The following is a 21,538-nucleotide window of genomic DNA, read 5'->3' as shown; positions in this document are numbered from 1 at the left end:
TGCCACAGATGCATCCGAAATATGTTCGACCCTGTTCACCTATGGAAATGATATGATGATATGCATGACTAATGCCAAAGATGTGGACAGTTATCCGGCTGATACTGTCATATTCCCTCAGGTGGTGCATCGAACCTATTTCCAGGGGATGAAGTGTCTGTTCCGCATCTGCTTCTTCCCCAAGGACCCTGCAGACCTGCTGAGAAGAGACCCTGCTGCGTTTGAGTACCTCTATATACAGGTAAAGCACTGGATTAAAGGATTTAAAAGGCTGTCATCCAATCCCGTGATTCCAACACACCAAGCAGTCCTTAAACATGCCATTTATAATCAGCTGTGTTCAAAACATTTTATCACGTCCTTACAGAGCCGTAATGACGTAATCAAGGAGCGCTTTGCTATGGATTGGAAATCTGACATCACGTTACGATTGGCTGCGCTTCATATATACATCACTGTGTCCTCAGCAAGGCCCAATCAGAAGATCTCTCTCAAGCATGTAGAGTAAGTCCATAATTATCCTTCAAAAGAACTTTGAAGAAACAAAAAAGTATACGTTGTATTTTACCATTATCAATTACGAGTGCCATTTCAGTTAGTCTAACTGAAAATTTTGTTCATTCATTAAATCCAAATGATTAATAATTAATCCGGATGGTATTAAAAACTCATATTACTAAAGGATCATTTTTCCTAGGCCGTTATGAGACAAAGAATTGCATTGCTAAGTGAAATTACATCTCCCCCTCAATTTGCTCATTTATTCTTCAAAACCTCAACCTAGCAAGTAATTAGCTTCTGTCATCATAGCCACGGAAGCAGAACAGATCCACTGTGCTTGTAATGACTCAGGGTGGCTGTGTCAAGTCAAGAATCAATGTATGCTAGGCTCACTGTGTCTTCTCAGGGGTCTCCTCATTTGAGATATCTGTTTCTTTTTCTTTATCTCTATCACTGTTTCTTTATGTTTCTTTTACTCAGTCTATACCTCTTCCATCTCCCCATCACAGAAAAGAGTGGGGACTCGAGCCTTTCCTTCCACTCACTCTGCTTCCAACAGTCAAGGAGAAGAATGTGTGCAAGACTCTGTCGCAGTTGCTGAAGACCTACCAGCATCCGCCACCATCGGGCAACAAGGTGCTGCTCACTTATGATGTTTAATTCTAACCATTTCCGTTTTTTAAATATCTTTGCAAGTGTATGAGTATAGTTCTGCTGCTAATAACGTGCTGCTGTTTTATCTGGGAAAGCTGAGTGAAGAAGAGAACTGTTATAACACATTTGCGTGCGCTAGAGTGTTTTTTTTTTAAAGAGATTTAACTTCATTGTGTTTTGTGGGTAAGTCTAGATGCTAAGCAATCCTACCTCCAAACCCTTCATGTTTTTAGATATAACTGTTGCATAAGACTTCATATATCGGCAATTGTGGCTCAACAGTGCCTCCACAAGGACACAGTGAGTGCTGGAGTGGGATTCTTCTTTCAAAGATTAAATTCTTATTGAACATTATGTTGACAGGTCCCTCCTCTCCAGGGGAAGCTGCAGTACATGCGTGTACTCAATGACCTCCCACCTTTTGGTGGAATACTGTTCAACACTGTTGGACTGGTAATACACTTTGAATCTTTATGTATAATATTATATATGCAACCTTCTTTGCTTCAAGAAAATGTGTGTAATAATATATGTATCCTTGCTTCATTCATTTTCTTTGTGTGGCTTTAAAACTGCACAAGTCACACAAGGAGCTTGTTTCTTAAATGCAACATGCTAAGGATTTGTCTTAAGACAACATTTTGAATTACATACAGTATTTTCCAATGTAGATAATTGAATATCTTCTGTCTTCCACTACAGGATGAGAAACAATCAGCTACAACTCTACTAGTGGGCCCTCGACATGGCATTAGTCATGTGATTGACCTGAAAAACAACCTCACAACAGTCCTAACTGAATTCAGTAGGGTTGCCAAGATCCAGCTCTACCGAGAGAGCCAAGGAGTGGCCCGTGTGGAGGTGACAATCCATGAGGGCAAGGTATTACAACTCAGTCTTGAAAGAGACATAGTGCAGTGATGTTTGACAGAGGCAGGACAAAATATTTTGCAGCAAGGACATCTTGCGAATGACAAATATGCATTTCGTATACCATGACAAAGTCCTCAAAGATATGGTTTCTATTAGCGTGCACGATACCTCTCAACAATATGATAAATTCTATTTCACCAGGTCATTACAAAGCGAGCAGGCAATGCTCATTGCCTGTCCTCTAAAGTCTCCTAATTCCCCTCCCCTCCACCCCCTGCAGCCCCTTGTGCTACTCATGGAATGGCCCGATGCCAGTAACTTTGCATGCCTCATCTCTGGCTACTATAAGCTGTTTGTAGACCCTAAGAGGACCATCTACTTTCGGACCCCTGGTCAGTCTCAGCTGACCAAGGCAGGTATGTTGGAAGTCTTCTTGGCCTGTAGTCATTAATTTATAAGCTCTGATTATGTGACAATGTATGTCACATGTAATCAACATTGTTAAACCTCTGTTTTTGCTAAAACATCCATTTGACATAAAACATCCATAACACATTTAGGGCGGTACAAGTTAAAATTTATTTCCTTCAACATTTAATCACCACATACTGACAATTTTCATTGTACTTTCAGTCTACATAGACACTGAACTGCTTTTTCATAAAGTGAAACCCATGCCTGCAATATTCAGGTCGTCCTAGATATACCATCCCATGGCGCCCTCTGCTGTCTCGTTTCATCTCCATCTTGACTCATTGGAATGAGACACTCATTCTTTCCTCCAAGACAACATGGAATTTTACAGTGCACTGGACTTTCTGTTGTAATTACAAACATTTACTCAAACATGAACAGATCCTCTGCCATCTGCTGTCTCAACCCAAGGATCATCATACCATCACATTCCACCAGAATCTAACCCTACAATCTCAAACTTCAACTTTCAATATCCATCTCTGAAATAACAACTTATCCCCATGTGACCACCAGCTGTTGCCTCTGCTTTCCCATCTGGATCTTCTCTATCCCACTAGTTCTTAACACCTCAAACTGTCCACTGCTCTGACAATTCTATCCTCAGATTACAGAAGCTCCCACCATGCCCACCCACGTTCTGGGGCAACCAGCTTGCCAAGTGGAGCGCGGCGAGGAGACGAGAGGGAAAACTCACACAGGGAGTCAGGTTCTTCAAGGGCCATAGTTCCTGCAGAGTCTCAGCATCTAGGTCTGTGTCATGTCCACCTGCGTGAACAACAGCAATTTCGGGAGCTCCAAACACATGCTGAAGCTGAACTTGACATCAATGAGAACTTTATTTCTCAGGAGCCCTCTGGGCGGCCTCGCACCAAGTCAGACCCCACCCAGCAGAGCACAGAGGAAATAGCTGGGGTTTCAGAGACCCAACCAGTGGAGAATGCAGGGTTTAGAATCAGAGCCCTGACAATGGGTCAGTCCCAAAAAAACTCACGATATTTTTGTGACTCCTGCAAAGCCAGACACAGGACAGAAGGTTTATCATCAGCAGTTAACAGTGGTGGTAGCTCAGGAAAATACTGCTCAAGTGCATGTGCCTCTCGGGATGGAGGCGCTGTTGATCTCATGGCCCTACCACCCCCAGGTAATGAAGAGGAGGATGAGGAAGAGCCTAATGTTGGAGGGGAGAAGCTGCAACTACCACCGCCAGCGATTGCTGCCCCACCACCTGGCTTCAGGGACAATAGTTCCGATGAGGATGACTCAAAAAGAGGAAGGAGAGCTCGAGCTAATGCCAACCAAGGGATGGTCTCTGGGAAACTGTCCCAAACTAAAGAAGATGTCCCTGTGACACTGATTGATAACGTGGCCACAAGAACGGTCCGGGATCATGCCCAGGAGCTTGATGATGCCCTGGTGTCTACCTTACAGGCACTAGAGGCCTTGGCTGCTTCAGAGGACTACCCCCATCACCATCAACAGCCAACACAGACTGCAGGTCAACAGCCTCAGTCATGCAAAGGCCCACATCTCACTCAAAAAATTAACAGTTGTAATCTAACAGATCCAAAAATGTTTCCTTTTTTACATTATGCGGTACATTTGCAGTGCAACATTTTTTTATTGCTACAGTGAATTTCTTTCTTCAATGGCAATGAAATAAAAATTGTATGTAACTATGCATCTGTTATAAAAACATAACAAGGAAGGAGTTCAAGATTACTTCCTACCTACAGGATGTTAACTTAACAAAGTGACTTTTAACTAAAATTAGACAAAATTAAAGACATAGTGCGTAGATTATTGATCATATCATTACATTTTACACATTACGTAAATGAAAGTAACAATAGCTTACTATAATACATTACAAAAGGTAAAAATCTACCCAAATGCAAATGTATCAATAACAGTAAACACTATAACACTACAACAATTAAATATGTCTGCGTTTGTGGTTTTGTTCATCTCTGATCTTGCTAATAATGTCCTTTGTTGCCTTCTTCCTCAGGGCTGATTGTCTTAGCTGCCATTACCCCTGAGTCATCATTGGACTCGGGCCATGAAACCAACTCCTCTGAATTGACAGATGTTTCTGAAATGGTGTCAGCGATGAAGCAGAACCAGAATCAGGCTTACCTGCTGGCTCACCATATCAATAAGGAAAGCCGCCTCTGTCGGCGTGACTTTCCCCTGGCTATCCCTGGATGCACTACAAAGACAATTGGGACTGGAGCATTCTCTGTGGGTCAGATCCGTGCTGGCTGTCCACCCAAGCAAGTAATCCTCAGCAAGACTGTTCCCTTTAAAGTCAGCCCCAGTCAAGACTCTGCAATACTTAGTGTTGTAACGGAGCAGAGAGGCAATCAAGACACTACTCAGACCGAACAAAAAGCGGAATTGAAAGTAAACTCTGATTCCACCAAAGCAAACACTCCTGATCCTCCCTGTAAGTCACCTGAAGAACTTAAAGTGTCTGAAGCTTCACTATCAGCTCAAGTCAGTAAAGACCAGAAGTTATCAAATACCTCTGGGGATACAAACTTCCAAACTTTTTCTGAGGGCATAACGGGAAAGACAACAACGCCTCTTAATACAGACCCTTGCAATGAAGCCTTACCTATTCTCTTGCCTGTGGACAGAGCTGCCTCTGTCAAGATTTCCCTCACAAATATGTGCCAAGATGCCGAGACTGCCTCTAGTGAGACCATGAAGCCTTCAAGCTCTGCAGAACTTTTACAAGTCGATGATCTTTTCTGCACATGCCCAGTAAAACAGGAACCTGGGCCTCAGTTAAGAGTAAAAGATCCACAGGTTCAGAAGGTGGTAGTGTTTCAATCATCCTCCCCCACAGATGATGAGCGTCTTCGGGCTAAAGGCCTCCAACTAGCAAACAGTAAAGAAAGTGCAGTAAGAGTAGGAACAGATTCTAGTTTGACAAAACCAAGCCCTCAAATACAAACAAAGTTCTCCCCTCGTTTGCCTCCAAAATCTGAGAGAAAAGAAACAGCTGAAAACAAGACTGAGGTTGCCCAAAGCAAATCTCACCCCGAGTCACAGAAATGCCCCATAAAATCCTTACCTATCTTAGATGAACCAACAACATCTAGCTCATCTGTTGACAAGGTCTCTACTCTCCCGACCAGAGACCCAAAGAAACTTGGTAGTTTTAAGGGAAAGTCCCAGCGCAGTGCCCCTTTCTTGAGCTTTAGAAACCTTCTTTCAGCCACATTCCCTGCAAGAATGCGCAGAGAAACAGATGAGCGAAGGGCTCAGTTGCAGAAAGTTCGTCAGTATGAGCTGGAGTTCTTAGAGGAGCTGTTGAAACCCAAGTCCTCCCAGGGAGAGTTTTTGCCCCAAGTATCACCTGTGCCCTCAGGCACACCTTGTGCTTGCCAGCTTCGCACCAGCCCCGTCCTAAAGGCACCAGGTATCTCCAGGGAACAGCGACGCAGCTGTGACTGTAAGCGAATGTGCCGAGGCATCCGACTACCAGACACACCAGTTGGCTCCACAACAGAAACACAGCACAGAGGCAGAGAGAGAACCATCCAGAAGACCCCTCCAGCAGTGTCCAAAGTCCCACATACCCAAGGTGCCACAAGGAGACCTCAGACATTGGAAATCAAAACTACTCGAATACGTTCTATTAGCCTTGAGTCCAGAGAGCCCAGGGGAGAGCAACCCTCCTGCTCACCAATATGTACTTCCCAAACAGACTGCATGGGAGCGCCACAATATAAGAAACTTCAGCGGCGATACAGTATTGGAGAGCTGGATAATAGCACTAGCACACCTGTCTATGCTGAGGTGAAACCCAAAGCCAAGAGTCTTGAGAGGGAGATGGAGAGAGTGAGGGCCACAGGACTTCGGCTGCCCACCCCAGTGGAGCCGGTCCACACGCAGTCTCACCAGGCAGAGGGGAAGGGAAAGAAGGGGGTGTTCTTTATTCAGGGAGAGGAGTTATCACGTGATAGTAAAGATGTGAGTGGAGAGGTGCTGCTGACCTTGCCCAGTGAAGACAGTGATGACAAGGACAAATGCTGCTCATTCTGTTTCTGCTATAGGAAGTGTGAGGCAGCAGATGAAAGCAGTGAGAAGGATGAGCTCTCTTACTCTATACCGCTTCAGGTTCTTCCAGGCATGGAGCTGGACTCGAGTACTTTCCCTGTAGTAAGCAAAACACTCCAGGTTCTTAATGCAGAGGACTGCAGTGGAGAAGAAGAGATGGAGGAAGAGGAAGAGCCACAGGCACAAGAGATTGACCTGAGAGCACGCAGTACACTGGAAGGAAGCCTGGCACGGGTTCAAGCTCTACAGGGGAAAACTTTCAGCTTGCCTGATGGTTTCCTAAATGCCCAGTTGGATGCTAATGAGCTGCTAGCCATCCTTCGTCAGTGTGCCAATAGCCCACAAGCAGAGGGTGAGGCTCGTCTTCAGCCCTCACGAATTGCAGAGTACAAACAAGAGCTGGCAGTACGCTTCAAGGAATTCAGAGCATCTTGTCGTAGAGTGGCAAGCGTCGAAAAAAGCCCAACACGTATGCTTGCTGTTGTCACAGCCAGTTTTCAAGTGTTGTGTGATCTGACTCAGACCTTCATCAAACTTGTCAGAGGGGTTCGTTCAGAAACCCAAAGGCTGCAGCTGTTGAGAAAAGTTGAGGAAGTAGCTATCAACTACACTTTGCTTCTGCGTGCAGCAGAAGAATCAATGGGACACTCAAGCAGCCTACCTACAAAAACAGTGAGCCCTCAAGTTTCCTCCACCACCAATAACATGAGCTCACTCACTCGACCCATCAAAACTCTTCCTGCCTAATAAGAATAAACCTAGCGGGATGTAATCAAGTCCTATTGAAATTCATTATTTGTTTATAGTTTACTTTTTTTTTACAATATGTTCGATGAATCATCCTCAGTAAATATTGCGATGCAGCTGTTCCACCCCATGTTTACAGGCCCTGAGGCAGCCTTGTGGATCTTGTTTTGAAATATAGAGACACCAAACTAATGCACAATTGAATAAGAATCCTACAACTGGGTGATACAGGGCGTATCACCTCATACCAATATTCACAATATAAATAAGTCATTATGGTATAATATTTTATATATATGATGTAAATTTTAGTTGTGTCTATTTAGAAAATAATATAAAGTTTTGTGAAGAAAAAAAGGTGACGAATATATTTGAAATGTATGAAGGTCAGAGAACTATAAAATTATATTAAATAAATTGTAATAAATGTATGCTCTGGACAAAAATATTTCAGATTTTGTCAAGTAGCAACTTCTGTAAATTGCATATCCTGAAGCATTGGTTGGTTAGATGGTGGTGTGTTGGTTTGTTGAACTTTCTAACTGTTGTACTGCAAAACTGAACATTTCTGTTGGCTATGTCTGGCGTAGTGATGCAAGAGTCAAAAATGTAAGTGGCAACGGTGGACAAAGAAAACCCTGAAAGACTAGAATGCCACATTAAACTACAATAACTGGCAGACCCATTCCCACACTATATAACTGTGTAGGTATGAAATACACCTGCAATCGCAGACAATGTAGCAGAGACCAGAGTCACACTCTTATCCGCTGTACAGTGATGAATTGTAAAGAAGGGATACTCAAACTGTTCTTAATGCACAGAATGTATTTTACACCGCCCTGAACCTTGTCACTTGCAGCTCACTAGTCGTGACTCATAGTTTTAAATCAACAATCCCCTTGCAAGTAAGCTTATCTTACCTTAGCTTAAGTAAGCTTTGCACAACTTCTGAAATTAGCTCTGAATTTGAAATTTATCTTTTAATGTTTGATTCAGTTATTATAATTAAATCTGCTGCTGGAAAACTCACTTGAGTCCACACCACCAGTTTTAAAGCTAACGCTTATCCGTTTCACCGGATCCTTTGTCTTTATTCAGGTTTTAAGACACAGTACGAAAAATCTGCTTTCTATGTGCTGTTATACATTGTGAAATCTAGCAAATATATAAGAAACACATAAAGTAGTTTTCTATGTATTTTAATAAAACTAACACATCTGTTTCCTGTCTGAAATCTTCTTTGTGTCCCACCCTCTTGTTATTAGGAGAGAATAAGAAAGGATTCATAATTGTACTGGCCTGAAATGTATACAGGACATACTGTTAAAAGAAAGTGCTGTCAAACCAGTTTCATTGTGAAAACAAAGCTGGCACAAGAACAAAGTCAAAAAGTCCACGTTGCTGTTTATTGTCCAAAAAATACCAATCAGGCTATTGGCATATAACAAAATACTCAAATATTAAAAAAAAAAAAAAAAACAATTAGACAGTAGGTTACTTATTTGTACTTGAGTGTATTTTGTTACTTCACTGTGAAAGTAAATGTACTATACGTCCTAAATCACATTGCTCCATTTTTAAAAGACTAAATGCCAGATGCTAATCCAAAGTTACAAACAACATGAATCAACTATGGGGCTCTTTTTAATGCACCTAAATATGTCACCCTGGTTATTTTTGATCTATTCTGTAGGCTCTAATTATCCCTTTGTGTGATGTTACATGCAGATGCTTCAATGTAGCTGTTTAGTCCATTTAAGAGACCTCATCCTACACTGAAGGTTGCTCAGAATGTTGTCACTGCACAGCTTATCTTGGTAGCCACAGGCACTTTCATTTAACAGTTTTTCCCTTGCCGTTTTTGTGGCTTTTTTTTTTTTTTTTTTAATTTCCATGACCTTATGCAGAGTTCTTATGCTTTCCCTTCTGTATTAGACTTTCAGGGGCAGACACTTGGACCATTGAAGATAACGATGATATTGTTTTTAAAGATACTTTTCCAGTTCTATAGTGGAAAAAAACAGGCAAAAAAGAGAGGCCAAGGTGGCAATATGTAAATATTTTCCAAATTATACTGTGGATGGACATGTATTATTCTACACTGTAAATGTAAGATAAAATATTTGAAAGAATAAGAAACACTTTTAAAGCATTACTTGTAACAAAAAGATTTATCCCACCTCTTCACGATTTTGTAAAAAAGAAAAGATAAAACATGTCTGTAATGAAATTATTTATAGTAGTGGTGTAACATAGAGGCCAATAGCAAAACATATATTTTAAAGAGTATATTATGAAAATAAAGCATGGGACATGTTTATTTTTATAAACCAAAATATGTTCGCTCATCAGCACTTAAATATTTTAATTCTGAAAAACATTTATGTGGTTGTCATTGTTCAGTTGTTTTGCTTAATCTCTTTCTGTTTCATTCTCACAATGAGCCCTTTGTGGCTCACTCCATTTTTTATGTGCACTTATTCATTCTTGTCTTAATTTACTGTCAATAATCTTGTCTTCACTGTGGTCTTCTGTCTGTGTAAAAACGTTATCTCATGTTTTAAGAGCAATAAAGTATATTACATAAACTCTTCCAGAGAATTTGAAAATGAAATTACATCGCAGGAGTCATGGGGTGCTGGCTGGAATGACTGCAAACAAATGGCGTCATTCCAAATTGAACTACCTGGAAATGTCTGTCTTGCTGTTGCCAACAGGTCCTTACTGGTTTCTTCATTCATTTGCCTATGACAAAACAAATGTTGACTTTTTACTGTGCATATAGCCTAGCTTTGAAATAACACCTGTTAAGACAGTAAAATGATTATAAGTTACTGTACTTACAACACAAATTTACTGTGTGGCCTTATATTTTATGAAAAGGCCTGGTTCTCTATGTCATCAGAAAGGGGAGCTTTTTAACAAATATTCTGGATTTTTTTGTTTGGATACAAAAATGCAACCAGGAAATTTTAAAGACATTATTTTTCACGTTAGTTTAACCTCAACATAAAATAGGGTGCTGTAACAATAGAATCTGATGGTACGCAGCTTGCCGTGTCATCATAGGAAATGCATGGGTGTAAGTGATAACTTCAGCTGCCTCCGAGTGTGACCACTGCTGATGTTGGGTAAGATGCATTCTTCTTACAAGACTAAACGTCTGCAGTGAAATGGGTCCTAACTGTTACAGTAAAAGTTCTATTCCCCCAGTTTCTCACTACTTTTAGGGGCTCCACTTGCAGGCCTTGTAATCTCTGGGGACCTGAACAGAGACATTGTGGTGGCACAGGGAGGTTGGGATATTAAATAAGGCTTTCATGACAAGAGTTTAACGTTGTTAATTCTTGAAGCCCCTTTTCACAGCAGCAATTTTGACATAAGAGAGCAGGATAAACACCCGTACTTTATAACATTTAATATGAGCCCTTGTGCTCTCCGTGCTGGCTCATTAGAATGGCTGTCACGCCAAGCAGAATGGGACCATAATTCATTTTATCCATAAAAACTGCCTTGCGATGAAATGGCTGCTGTGGAAATGGCCTATTACTAGCTTCAATGCTAGTAATACTGTGACCAATTACATCACGGATGCTACTACAGAGACAAACAATTAGTTTATAATTTTATAAATCATACTCAGCACCGAAGGTGTCATACACGTCACTTGCAGTCTTTTCAGATGCACTAAAAAGCCTTGTGTCACATGAGCAATTGTAAATACCTTTACATGTTTGCTACTTTATGCTAATCAACGCCACATTCGAGTCAGCTCCAGGCGCTTTATCGTCCGATTCTCTCGAGAGCGAACACAGGCGGAGTGCCGCGCCTTCCCGGATTGACGTCATCACGGCAGGACGTATGGACAAAGCGTGCGCGCCGCCCTGGGAGGAAGAGTCTCACGCGTGATGTGTGGGACATAATGGTGGATAGGTAGGGACAAATTTTAGCTCACTAAGAGTAGTCGGTCAACTGTTGATCCATTTACAGTTGTCGCCTTGGATTTCCCGACCTCTGTGACTCGACAGCTGCTCGCTGCTGCTGCCCGGATTGGACTGAACGACGCCCTGGACCGCAGCAACATGCCGAATATCAAAATATTCAGCGGTAGCTCCCACCCGGACCTGTCTCAGAAGATAGCTGACCGCCTGGGTCTGGAGCTTGGGAAGGTTGTTACGAAGAAATTTAGCAATCAGGAAACCTGGTGAGATGTTTGTCGCTGTTGTTGTTATGAAAAATGGCTCATTGTTGTCAGAGGGGCACCAGCTGCGCAGTAGCGTAGCTACACGCATGTAATTGTAATGTGACGCCGAAATTGCCGCCAATGTTGATATGAACTTCACATGAGTGAGAACTCGGGCTAACCAGGCTTGTTATTCTCAAAGAAACAGAAAGTTGCTGTGCTGGCTGTTGTGTGTCATAATTGAAATGTTGACCGTATCCTTCTACCTCAGCTCTCAGCCAGCTCTCTCCAGTTTTACCTTGTTTAACAGCTCACACACACACACACACACACACACACACACACACACCAGCTGCTGTTTACCGTGTCTCATCCATCTACTTACTGCCATGGCGTGTTAGCTCTGTGGTACTAAGTGCTGTTTGTCTTGTCACCTCTTTCCTCTGAACAGTGTCGAAATCGGGGAGAGCGTTCGAGGGGAAGATGTCTACATCGTGCAAAGTGGTTGTGGTGAGATCAATGACAATTTGATGGAGTTGCTGATCATGATCAACGCCTGCAAGATTGCCTCAGCATCCAGGGTCACTGCTGTCATCCCCTGCTTCCCCTACGCCCGCCAGGACAAGAAGGACAAGGTGGGGGTGAGGGATATCTGTCTAATTACTTCTGTCATGCCATTGCCCATCCATCATCATGAAAAGAAGCCTTCGGCCATGCCCATCAGCAACAACAGATCACCTTTTGATGCCGCTAGAGAAAAGCTAGATCAGTGGTCACCAACCTTTACCAAGTCAGACTTTGAAGGGCACATTTACATTTGGCTGAATTAATATTGCAACTGTGTCAAACCTGATGAATTTGTTCAGTGTACAAGCATTTCAAAAGTGGCTTGTTTGTCATCTAGTGGGGTGACAAAGCTCTTGAATGCAAACCTGCATCATTATATCTTTACTTCTGCATTAGTTTTGATCCGTTTAGGACAACTTAAAACACGATGACGTTCGTGTCCCTCGCCTTGTCTCAGTAATAAATCACTTTTCACATCAGTTTCCTATTTTAACTACCTCTGCATAGAGCCACGGGTTCAGATGGAAAGAAGAAAATACACGGTTTCTGCACCTCTGATGGCAGAGAGCTGCCGATGCCCCGACGATCGACATGTTGATAGCTGCTGATCCATGACAGCTCAACGCCACAGTTCTGCCTATCATTTTTGTTGTCCTTTGTCATCCATGCTTTGCTAGCAGCTGCTAGCCCATGCCATCTTGTGTACTGGGTTGCCTGGTATCATATTTTCATTACAACATTACAATCGCATGCATGATTGGATCAGAACAGATGTAACGACATGTAATAATGAGATCTTTATCATAAGTGTCGTGGAGTCAAACATGTTTCTGAGTAATGCGCTGAGATTTTACCAGTGCTGCTAATTTATGCATATCACCCATGTGAAGCAGTTCGTATCAATGGTCATGCAGTACCTATCATCATAATCAGTCTTGGCCTATATATAATAGATTGCTGCAAAAATTTGATCAGAAAGTGCGACGCTCTCGGTTGAGTGTTATTTTTAGAAAGGAGTCGTGCTTGCAGTTCACTCACTCCATGTGACTGAAGAGATCCGTTTTCATTGCAGAGCCGCGCTCCGATCTCTGCCAAGCTGGTGGCCAACATGTTGTCAGTATCAGGTGCCGACCACATCATCACCATGGACTTGCACGCCTCGCAGATACAGGTGAGCAACGCTCGGACACAAAAGCAGAAGTGTATTGTTTACACTTGACTGCCATTGAGCAGCACTGCTCAGTCTACTGATCAAAAAACCCAGATGCTTGACAAGGGGGTAAAAATCCAGACAATACATGCGATAAGTGGACTGTGGGCTGTACTGAAACTAGTGGGTCTTTGGACAGCCTGCTACTTAGAAACCTTACATCAGCATGACATCAGCAAAGACGGAGAACTTTCTGCGGTCCTCCCAGCATGCCTTTGTTCTCTTCTAGGGATTCTTTGACATCCCAGTTGATAACCTGTATGCAGAGCCTGCTGTGCTGAAGTGGATCAGAGAGAACATCCCGGAATGGAAGAACTGTATCATCGTCTCCCCTGATGCTGGAGGAGCTAAGAGGTACACCGGGCCTCCTGGCCATTAGTATTCCACCCTTGAGCACTGATAATCATCATATTACCCTTGAAATTACTCTGGACTCAAAATGTGTTAGCTTTGCTTATCTGTAACAAGGTTCTACTGCGGCGGGAACATACGCAGAGTTGTTTCCTTTGTGGCTGCTAATTCTCATGTTCTGCTGTTTCTTCGCAGGGTCACCTCAATAGCAGACAGGTTGAATGTGGACTTCGCTCTCATTCACAAGGAGAGGAAAAAAGCAAACGAGGTGGACCGCATGGTTCTTGTCGGAGATGTGACGGGTCGCGTCGCCATTCTAGTGGACGACATGGCCGACACCTGCGGTACAATCTGCCACGCTGCTGACAAGTAAGCCTGAGGCTTAGGGAATACTACACAAGGAACTGTCTAGTCCCTGCTGAGGTGTTTCACACGCTACACTCCTTCTCTCCGTGTTCTTAGGCTGATTTCTGCTGGTGCTACCAAGGTGTACGCTATCCTGACCCACGGCATCTTCTCTGGCCCCGCTATCTCACGCATCAACAACGCCTGCTTCGAAGCCGTTGTGGTCACCAATACAATTCCTCAGGAGGAGAAGATGAAGCATTGCACCAAAATACAGGTCAGAATACACAGTTAAGGTTACGGCTTCATAAGGAGTCGGTTTAAGAATCGAAATTTCCGACTTTCCCTTGGAAAAGCCATGAAAATATGTCAAAGACTCCTGCATACTGCGCTTTATCTGGGTTAGTTGAGAGTCACTGAGAAAACTCTTTTGATCTATAGAAATATATGCTCAAGGTTGATGAAACGACACGGGTCGACGTCAATTTCAATAAGTTCTACAGAGAAATACATCACCATAATCAAAGCCAAATGTATGTAATATACGCCTAACCTCGGGAGAACTGCATCCCACTTTGACACTCGTTGTTTGTACTGTCTCACCGTGGCTCGATTGGTTTAAGACGAACGGTTCAAGAAAAGAATGATGTGAAGCAAGTCCTTATTTTGAGAAGCTGGTGTTTTTCTGCTTCCAGTTCCACCACATGAACAGTCTTATGTAGTCACGTGTTTTTACCAACATCTCGTCCTCTCCTCCTGCAGGTCATTGACATCTCCATGATCCTGGCTGAGGCCATCCGTAGAACTCACAACGGCGAGTCTGTGTCGTACTTGTTCAGCCATGTCCCCTTGTAACAGACGGTGTCCACCGTCAGCTGTGTGCCGTCACCCCAAATAAAAGAGGGATTTTCCCCCAGAGCGAACGCAACCATTAGCAAAGATGTACTGCTAACTAATCATAAAACAAACATGAAAAAAAAAAAAAAAAAAAGAACTGTCCTGTCTGTTACTAGTGGCCCGTTCACTCGAGTGTTTTCATGTCTGGGGCACCAAAGCAATCACAAGCTGCCAATTTAGGCCAGTGTATTTATTGCACACGGATAAGTCGATGTTTATCCACCGTGCATTTCGTCCATATTGATACAGAGCTTCTCCTGAGCTTCTCACCACCCCAGGAGTCCTCTCAGCCGAGAGAAGAAGAGCCTGTAAATACCTCCGACAGGTTCCAGTGGTCAGGAGAGGCATCTGGCTCATCAAGCTGTTACCGTCTCTTTGTTTATTTGTTTTCTGTTACAATGACCGAGCGTAGTTTTCCATGTTACCCTTGTATCCTCTGCTGTTGGAAAGAATCTAGTCAATGAAGTGAACTAGTTTACAGTGCCACTGAAGCCCCACTCAACCATGAGTGCCTCAACAGTCTGAAATGACTTGTACCCCCCCCCACACACACACACACACTCGTACACACACACTCCTTATTTAGCCATTTATTTTCTCATTGGATGAAGTTTTACGTTTCCTGCCAGGCTGTAGACGATGTTTGGCTTTCAACTCTTGAGGTGCCCTCATTGAGTGGGGTTTGCCCAGTGATCAGGTGTTAACCCTTTGAGGTTCCGTGTCAAAGGTGTCAAAAAAAAGAAGCCATCTGGGTTTTAAGTGCAGGGTCTCTGCAGGCTGGAGCTTCCTTCAGAAATGTTCACCTGCTTTTTTCCCTCTTTGTTTTTTTTTTATGTCTGGAGGAAGGATTTGAGATTAATGTGCATATTCTAAATATTTGTTATTTTTTTGAGTAGGATGAATGTGCCAGTTATCTGAGAATGGGTTCTTAATAAAAAATAAAAAAAAAAGACTGGTATGAAATCTTAAATGCGGCTGCTGTTGTTATTATCTTGGAGTATCAAACAGTTGTGTTATCGGTATATTTCTATACACCACACGTTCACAAAAAAACACTGGCATTTGACAATCTGGCATTTGAGGGACACATTTTTGAAAAATAAAGCCAGAAAATTTGGAGACGTTATGGAAATCTGCTTTACTAATAATCCGATATGTATTTTGATTAATGTTGATGGACTTAAATGTGTGTTTAGGCGGTATCGAACAGCATAGGTCGTCATTACGTTCATGTCCTGTGGTAGAAGTCATGGATCAGTTAGAATACAAACAAATCAAAACACTTGCAGTAGTTCAGTGGTGTGTTTTCCGGGAATTCCGCGCCCCCTGTGGCCGCTCCTCGGCCAATAGTTTATCGTGACTGACAGATTAAGCAACCAATCCCAGACAACGTGACGACCCTCGTCTTAACCAATGGTTATTGTTGAAGCGGCGGGACTATGACGGCACCCTCATAATACGGTACGGAAACTTCCGTCTTAACCTTATGAAATTTGACTTATCTTATTTTTATGTGGGTGGGGAAAAAATAGAAAACGCACCAGAACAGGACAAAAAAACAGGAAGAGAACAAATCTGCCAATTTCCAAAAAATTAAAGGTTGGAGAAAAGACGATGGAGTAGCGATGTGCTGGGGGTCTACTTGAGACACCTGACCGGGTGAGTACGTATGGCTTTGAATTTGGTTTAGATGTTGATGACAAACCTTATTTCTGTTACATATGTTTTGGTTTTGGTTTTGTTTTTGGAGCAGATAAATTGTGAGCTAACGCCGAGTTTTTCAGGGCTGGGTTTGCCCTATGTAAATGATTTGTGGTGTGATTTACTCAGCTTCGGAATGACAGGAAGTTCTGACAGGAAGGATGAAGAGGGACTCGGGGTTCGTTTCCGCAGCTACCTGCACGGAGGAACCTCTGGCTTACTATCCACCCTCATCGTTTTCCCCGTTTACAAGATTATTTTTCGCCAACAAATCCACAACACACAGGCTAACAGGGCTGTGGTGCAGATCTACAGAGAGGGGCCTCTGAAGCTCTACAGGGGAGTGGCCCCGCCGTTAGTGATGAGGACGCTGAATGGGACGCTGCTCTTCGGCCTTCAGGACACCTTCCTCCGGCTACTATCCCAGCCAGCTCACGGTGTCATCCCCGCAGTAGCCCGGCCTGCTCTGGCTGGGCTCGGTGCAGGTATCGTAGAGGCTGTGGCCTTTACCCCCTTTGAGCGTGTCCAGAATGTTTTGCAGAACGGGCAGAACGACCGCCGTCTCCCCACTCTGAGGAGCGTCCTAGTGAGGCTGAAGGCGCAGAGGCTGGCGGCAGGCTTCTACAGATCCTTCCTGCCCATCACGGCCCGTAACGCTCTCGGTAGCGCCCTTTACTTTGGGTTGAAGGGGCCCGTGTGTGCTGTGGTGGGGGGACAGGGGCACTCTCCGCTGGTCGCCTCCTTCTTATCCGGAACGCTGACTTCTATGGTGGTCAGCCTGGCTCTGTACCCGCTGTCTGTGCTGGTGGCCAACATGCAGGCGCATGTGGAGGGGGAGGTGAGAGGGGTCACGGCCTGTTGGAGGCTGCTGTGGGAGTCTCGTCAGCGGAGTGTGGCTCTGCTCTACCGCGGAGGTTCCCTGGTGATTCTTAGGTCCTGCGTCACTTGGGGAATCACCTCCGCTATCTACGACAGGCAGGTGAAGCGCTCCAGCTGATGGGGAGCGGCCAACGATTGTCAGTTCTATAGGCTTTTATTCCCAGTGCGGACTGTCGAACTTCAGTTCTTCACAGTCACTGTTAACACCTTGAGAAAAAAAACTAACAAACCAACAAGCAGCTAAATATAGTTTAGCAATATTTTACCTCAGTAATTACGTGTGTTTTTCTTAAAATGGCGCGTCAGAATGTATGAAAAGATGTAGCCACAGGGAATTGTGATTTAAACCAACAATCACTGCTTTTTTTATTTTTTAAATAGGTATTTGATGACAGCCAAAGTTGTTCATCCAAATGTTGCTGGTGAATCTCAGGTGCCTGCTAAAAGAATCGGTTTTATTAATCTAAGTCAGTTTACACATCATGGGAAGTATCTAATATGTAGTATGAATCTGTATCTGTGACATGTTTAGAACACTTGTACATTGTACAATGTTCTTGCCTGAAAGTCAAAACTAAATGACTGCAGTTTAAGTGCATTAAGCTGATGAATGCTCAATAAAAGATATATCGTGAGGATGCATTTGATGTGATTATGATACACTGTAAATGTTTTGGGGTTTTTTTTAAGGAAAAAGTGTGAACAAAAAATATTCTATTGGTGCAGCAAGGTCAACACTTTCCATCATCGTTTGACGGTTCTGGACAAGAACCCTCAACAAGTCTTACATGTTCTCCTTGTGTGTTTCGGTGCACTCTGCCATGCGTGTGGGACAAACTCAGTCTCCCAAACCAAATTTATCAATCGCTATTTTATCAAGTGTGTCTGATTGTCTAAAAACAAATGTCTGTAATAAACATACAGTTGTCAAATCACCCATACAGACGCAGACGTCTTCTCTCATTGTATTAAACGATTATCTGTCTTGTGCTTGAGTGGTTCTTGGCTTTTACTTGCTCTTATATCGTTCTACTGAATTTGTCAACCCCTGTCGTGTCATGTGCTGTCCACTAGGTGGTGCTGTGTTAAAACTAAAACAAAAAATCCTCCACCAATATGGAGGCTCAATGGGTTGATCAGTGGCTGAAGATCTGGAGAGGATTAAAAAAAAAAAAGTAACAATGCCCAGAGATCTGTCCAATTAAAAGGTTTCTTTTGAGCTTAGCCAATTGGATTCAAAGCATCGGCATCCATGTTGGCGTGCGGAAGGGCAGAATGGTTCTATATAAACTTGTGTTTCTGGCTGAATTACACAGACGCATCCTACCTGTTCTTTTAACTGCACAGCCCAGCAACAGGTAAACTCATTCTCTATTACCTCTCTTTAAATGGATATGCATGCAGCCCCACCACTTTGGAGCATAATCCAGTTTGAATAGAATATTTAGGAGAGGAGAAGTAGCACTGCCGACCATTGTGCAACATTTATTCACTGTTATGATGAGAGATGTGTTTAAGTGCTTGAAGCATTCCTGCTTTAAGGGTTTTTTTGGATATTAGATTTTAATCAATCAAACCTGTTTTGTCTGGGCCAAAATCAGTAATTTCACCTGGCATATAATCTCTCTGATGCACCCTTGCGTATGCTGAGCAGCCCTTTGGAACCCAGACCGAACAGATGGTGTATTATAAAAGGAGGGCTCCACTTTTTTATGTCAGTGCAAACTTAATTGTGCCTCTCATGCTTGTACTCTCCTCACACACTCACCCTCATATAACTCAAACATGTCATCTCCCAGCTATTCTTACTTTCAACGTTATGCTTTTCATGTTCCATCTCCGCAATGAAGAGGCACAAATGCAGTCCAGCATGGTTCTGACTATCTTTTTGAAGCTAAATGTCAGTTGATGGATTGCATAACTCTTGAGTTCAGTCCAGTCGCCTCAATCCTTTTTAACTAAGGTGGGGTTTGAAGTGTTTACCTGTATGGTCATGCACAGCAGACAACGCCTTGAGTAATTATGAGATCAGGCAATCGTTGATTATTTTAGTCTTGCCTTGTGTTCTGTTTGGCTGCTTCCAGTTGTGCAAGTCGAATTTCATGTTCTGATTTGAATGATCGTCTTTTCATCAGAAATTTTCCAAAATGAACGACAGTTCACTCAAGGAGGAAGTGACAAAGTTCAAAACAGAACAGTTAAAAAAGACAGACACAAAAGAAAAGATCTACAAACCAACCAAGGAGGGTAAGTGTGACTTAAGAAAATGTTGTCTTTGTTTTGCTGAGATCTTACAATAATGGAGCCACTTTACAGGATGACAGCAACATTTAAGTCTCATGGCTAACACTCTCGTTCTGGGTTGTCTTGTAAAATCTTATCAACAAGATCCATAATCTGGATTATTTTGAATTGATCAAAAACTGTAATTTGAATTAACTTTTCAAACAAACATGATTTATATGTTGATGACGGGGGAAAGTAAAGTAGAGCTCGACCCTCCCTCTTCACCACCACTGAGACGCCCACGCCCTCTTCACCCCCCACTGCCCAGCGGCAGCAGATCAGATGGTCGTTCCTGAGAAGCTTCCGGGGCTGAATGTGATCAGGGCTTCTTTACACTCATTGTTGTCACATCTTTGTCTTATTTTTGCTCATATAGATATTGATGCAGAGAAGAAAGCCATTGCGGAGGGAAAATAGGAGGAAACTCTGCTGCCATGATTCTCCGGCTCCGCTCTGGCACTGCTCCCTGGCCCAACTCCAATATGATCCCCATCCATTATCTCCACCTCTGCTTTCTGTGCTGCCATGTTTGATCAGGGACTGTGACTTCTTTTCTTCTGAGGGCTGAACGGCGCAAAGTAAATTTGACCAAAAAAATATGAAATAAATAAATAAAAAGCTTGGCTTCAATGGAAATCTCTTGCATTGTTAGCAGGTGTGTTTGTTCCAGTTTCCATGATTATATTTTGACTTTAATAAAATAAAATCAAATGGCTCAAAAAAAGGCTTGTCATTTCTTATTGAGTTGTATGTATTTATATAATCAATGTGTATTTCAACAAATTACATCAAAGCTGGACATCTTTACTGAACCATAACACTTAGATTTGATGTCAAGCTGTGCGAGCCTACCACAGAAATATGAAGCAACATTCTGCAAGTAAAATACAGGATTTTATAACTTTTAGAGTTTGACTGGAATAACCAACGACTGAAATTAGTGTCCATATGTAGAGGCTGCACACGTCAAGAATGAGCATGATTTGTGCATAGGGAAACTCATTTCATAGTCTAATGTCAGATCTTATTGAACTGAAAGTATATTTATCTAATTTATAAAATAAAGCTAAAAAAAAAAAAACTTAAAATGAAAATCATAGGCAGCTTCTCTGGAAGACTGGGGCTTGTTATAAGGCAATTTAATCATATTTCAAGATTTCTTTTTTGCTTATTGCATAATGAATTATGTTACCTATCACTGAATCAGTATCAATGGGATACGCTTTGATTGTTCCTAAACTAGTGCAGGTTGTGATTTTCTACACCAGGCTTGTTGAAACAAGTTCAAAGAGCAGCAAGCTTGCACTTGAAAACAAAGATGTACTCTGCTCTGAACTGTCAAACTAGTTTTGGCATGGAACTTTGTATCCAAAACTAAAAACGTTTTCTTTTTTGCATTCTCAGCCTGCAGTTGTGTCAAAGCCTGTCAGAGATGATGACATTCATGAATGTTTTCAAATGTTTTTTTTTTTTAAATCTGCGAAAAGGCAAAGTTGACTATGTTGCTTAATATGTTGCTTACTATTCCAAAAAATCTTTCAGGATCAGGCTTGTCTGTGCAGTATGACCACAATCCTTCATGTCCTTGTGGCTGCTAACAGACTCCAAATGTTAGACTGAACAAGCCCAAATCATGATCCAGGGCAAAAGTAGGCACATTAAGCAGCATCACAACCTCCATAAGTTTGCCCTGTCTAACAAAATAGAGTATTACCTTGTCAATGTGGTGCAATGATAAATCATTTAATAATTGACCTAATCAATTATGTATTATATTTGAATATCCTTTTATTCTA

At 42.5% G+C, this 21,538-nt stretch overlaps 3 protein-coding genes and 2 long non-coding RNA genes across 11 annotated transcripts in view; 4 read left to right on the top strand and 1 right to left on the bottom strand.

The window, feature by feature from the left end:
• The window catches only part of frmpd3 (FERM and PDZ domain containing 3), an 83,410-nt gene extending 73,541 nt beyond the window's left edge, over window positions 1–9,869 (top strand). For 4 of the 5 annotated variants that reach the window (XM_086221386.1, XM_086221384.1, XM_086221387.1 and 1 more), the window contains 8 exons: window positions 122–241; window positions 368–504; window positions 1,011–1,137; window positions 1,519–1,608; window positions 1,858–2,037; window positions 2,276–2,444; window positions 3,110–4,000; window positions 4,514–9,869. In XM_086221386.1, coding sequence (XP_086077512.1) covers window positions 122–241; window positions 368–504; window positions 1,011–1,137; window positions 1,519–1,608; window positions 1,858–2,037; window positions 2,276–2,444; window positions 3,110–4,000; window positions 4,514–7,320 — 4,521 coding nt within the window. In that variant the 3' untranslated portion in view covers window positions 7,321–9,869. The remainder of the gene's footprint in view (window positions 1–121; window positions 242–367; window positions 505–1,010; window positions 1,138–1,518; window positions 1,609–1,857; window positions 2,038–2,275; window positions 2,445–3,109; window positions 4,001–4,513) is intronic. The other variant, XM_086221385.1, reaches the window with a different exon arrangement.
• On the bottom strand, window positions 5,598–11,199 carry LOC147250918 (uncharacterized). The gene is made up of 3 exons (XR_015118869.1): window positions 11,048–11,199; window positions 10,010–10,068; window positions 5,598–5,737 (listed from the first exon to the last, which is right to left on the bottom strand). It is a non-coding gene; the product is annotated as an uncharacterized LOC147250918 (long non-coding RNA).
• prps1b (phosphoribosyl pyrophosphate synthetase 1B) lies at window positions 11,158–15,846 on the top strand. 3 transcript variants are annotated; one of them, XM_086221390.1, is made up of 8 exons: window positions 11,158–11,256; window positions 11,352–11,527; window positions 11,958–12,147; window positions 13,146–13,244; window positions 13,513–13,637; window positions 13,830–14,003; window positions 14,097–14,256; window positions 14,742–15,846. In XM_086221390.1, the coding sequence occupies exons 2-8, from the start codon at window positions 11,406–11,408 to the stop codon at window positions 14,832–14,834; spliced, it is 963 nt and encodes a 320-aa protein (XP_086077516.1). In that variant the 5' UTR covers window positions 11,158–11,256; window positions 11,352–11,405; the 3' UTR covers window positions 14,835–15,846. The 3 variants fall into 3 exon arrangements, with proteins under 3 accessions (XP_086077516.1, XP_086077517.1, XP_086077515.1); XM_086221391.1 differs by having other exon boundaries at window positions 11,189–11,527; window positions 11,958–12,141; XM_086221389.1 differs by having other exon boundaries at window positions 11,189–11,527.
• Window positions 15,847–16,303: 457 nt separating this feature from the next.
• Window positions 16,304–18,433, top strand: LOC147250916 (solute carrier family 25 member 53-like). The gene is made up of 2 exons (XM_086222596.1): window positions 16,304–16,535; window positions 16,707–18,433. Exon 2 carries the CDS (start codon window positions 16,714–16,716, stop codon window positions 17,572–17,574), a length of 861 nt encoding a protein of 286 aa, XP_086078722.1. The 5' UTR covers window positions 16,304–16,535; window positions 16,707–16,713; the 3' UTR covers window positions 17,575–18,433.
• A 232-nt stretch (window positions 18,434–18,665) lies between these two features.
• LOC147250915 (uncharacterized) lies at window positions 18,666–20,466 on the top strand. The gene is made up of 3 exons (XR_015119027.1): window positions 18,666–18,814; window positions 19,592–19,703; window positions 20,119–20,466. It is a non-coding gene; the product is annotated as an uncharacterized LOC147250915 (long non-coding RNA).
• The last annotated feature ends 1,072 nt before the right edge of the window (window positions 20,467–21,538 follow it).

Source organism: Aulostomus chinensis, chromosome 13 (genome assembly GCF_037954235.1).
Source record: "Aulostomus chinensis isolate RoL2024-O1b breed Wild chromosome 13, RoL_Achi_v1.0, whole genome shotgun sequence".
Lineage (NCBI taxonomy): Eukaryota > Metazoa > Chordata > Actinopteri > Syngnathiformes > Aulostomidae > Aulostomus > Aulostomus chinensis.
Note: the sequence above shows the minus strand (reverse complement) of the source record. Positions and strands in the feature narration are given on the sequence as shown.

Excerpts from the sequence above, each read along its gene's own strand:
- prps1b (XM_086221390.1), top strand. The coding sequence starts at position 11,406 with ATGCCGAATATCAAAATATTCAGCGGTAGCTCCCACCCGGACCTGTCT. Across the intron at positions 14,004-14,096 it reads ATCTGCCACGCTGCTGACAA|GCTGATTTCTGCTGGTGCTA; the intron begins GTAAGCCTGAGG and ends CCGTGTTCTTAG. Across the intron at positions 14,257-14,741 it reads AGCATTGCACCAAAATACAG|GTCATTGACATCTCCATGAT; the intron begins GTCAGAATACAC and ends CTCCTCCTGCAG.
- LOC147250916 (XM_086222596.1), top strand. The coding sequence starts at position 16,714 with ATGACAGGAAGTTCTGACAGGAAGGATGAAGAGGGACTCGGGGTTCGT.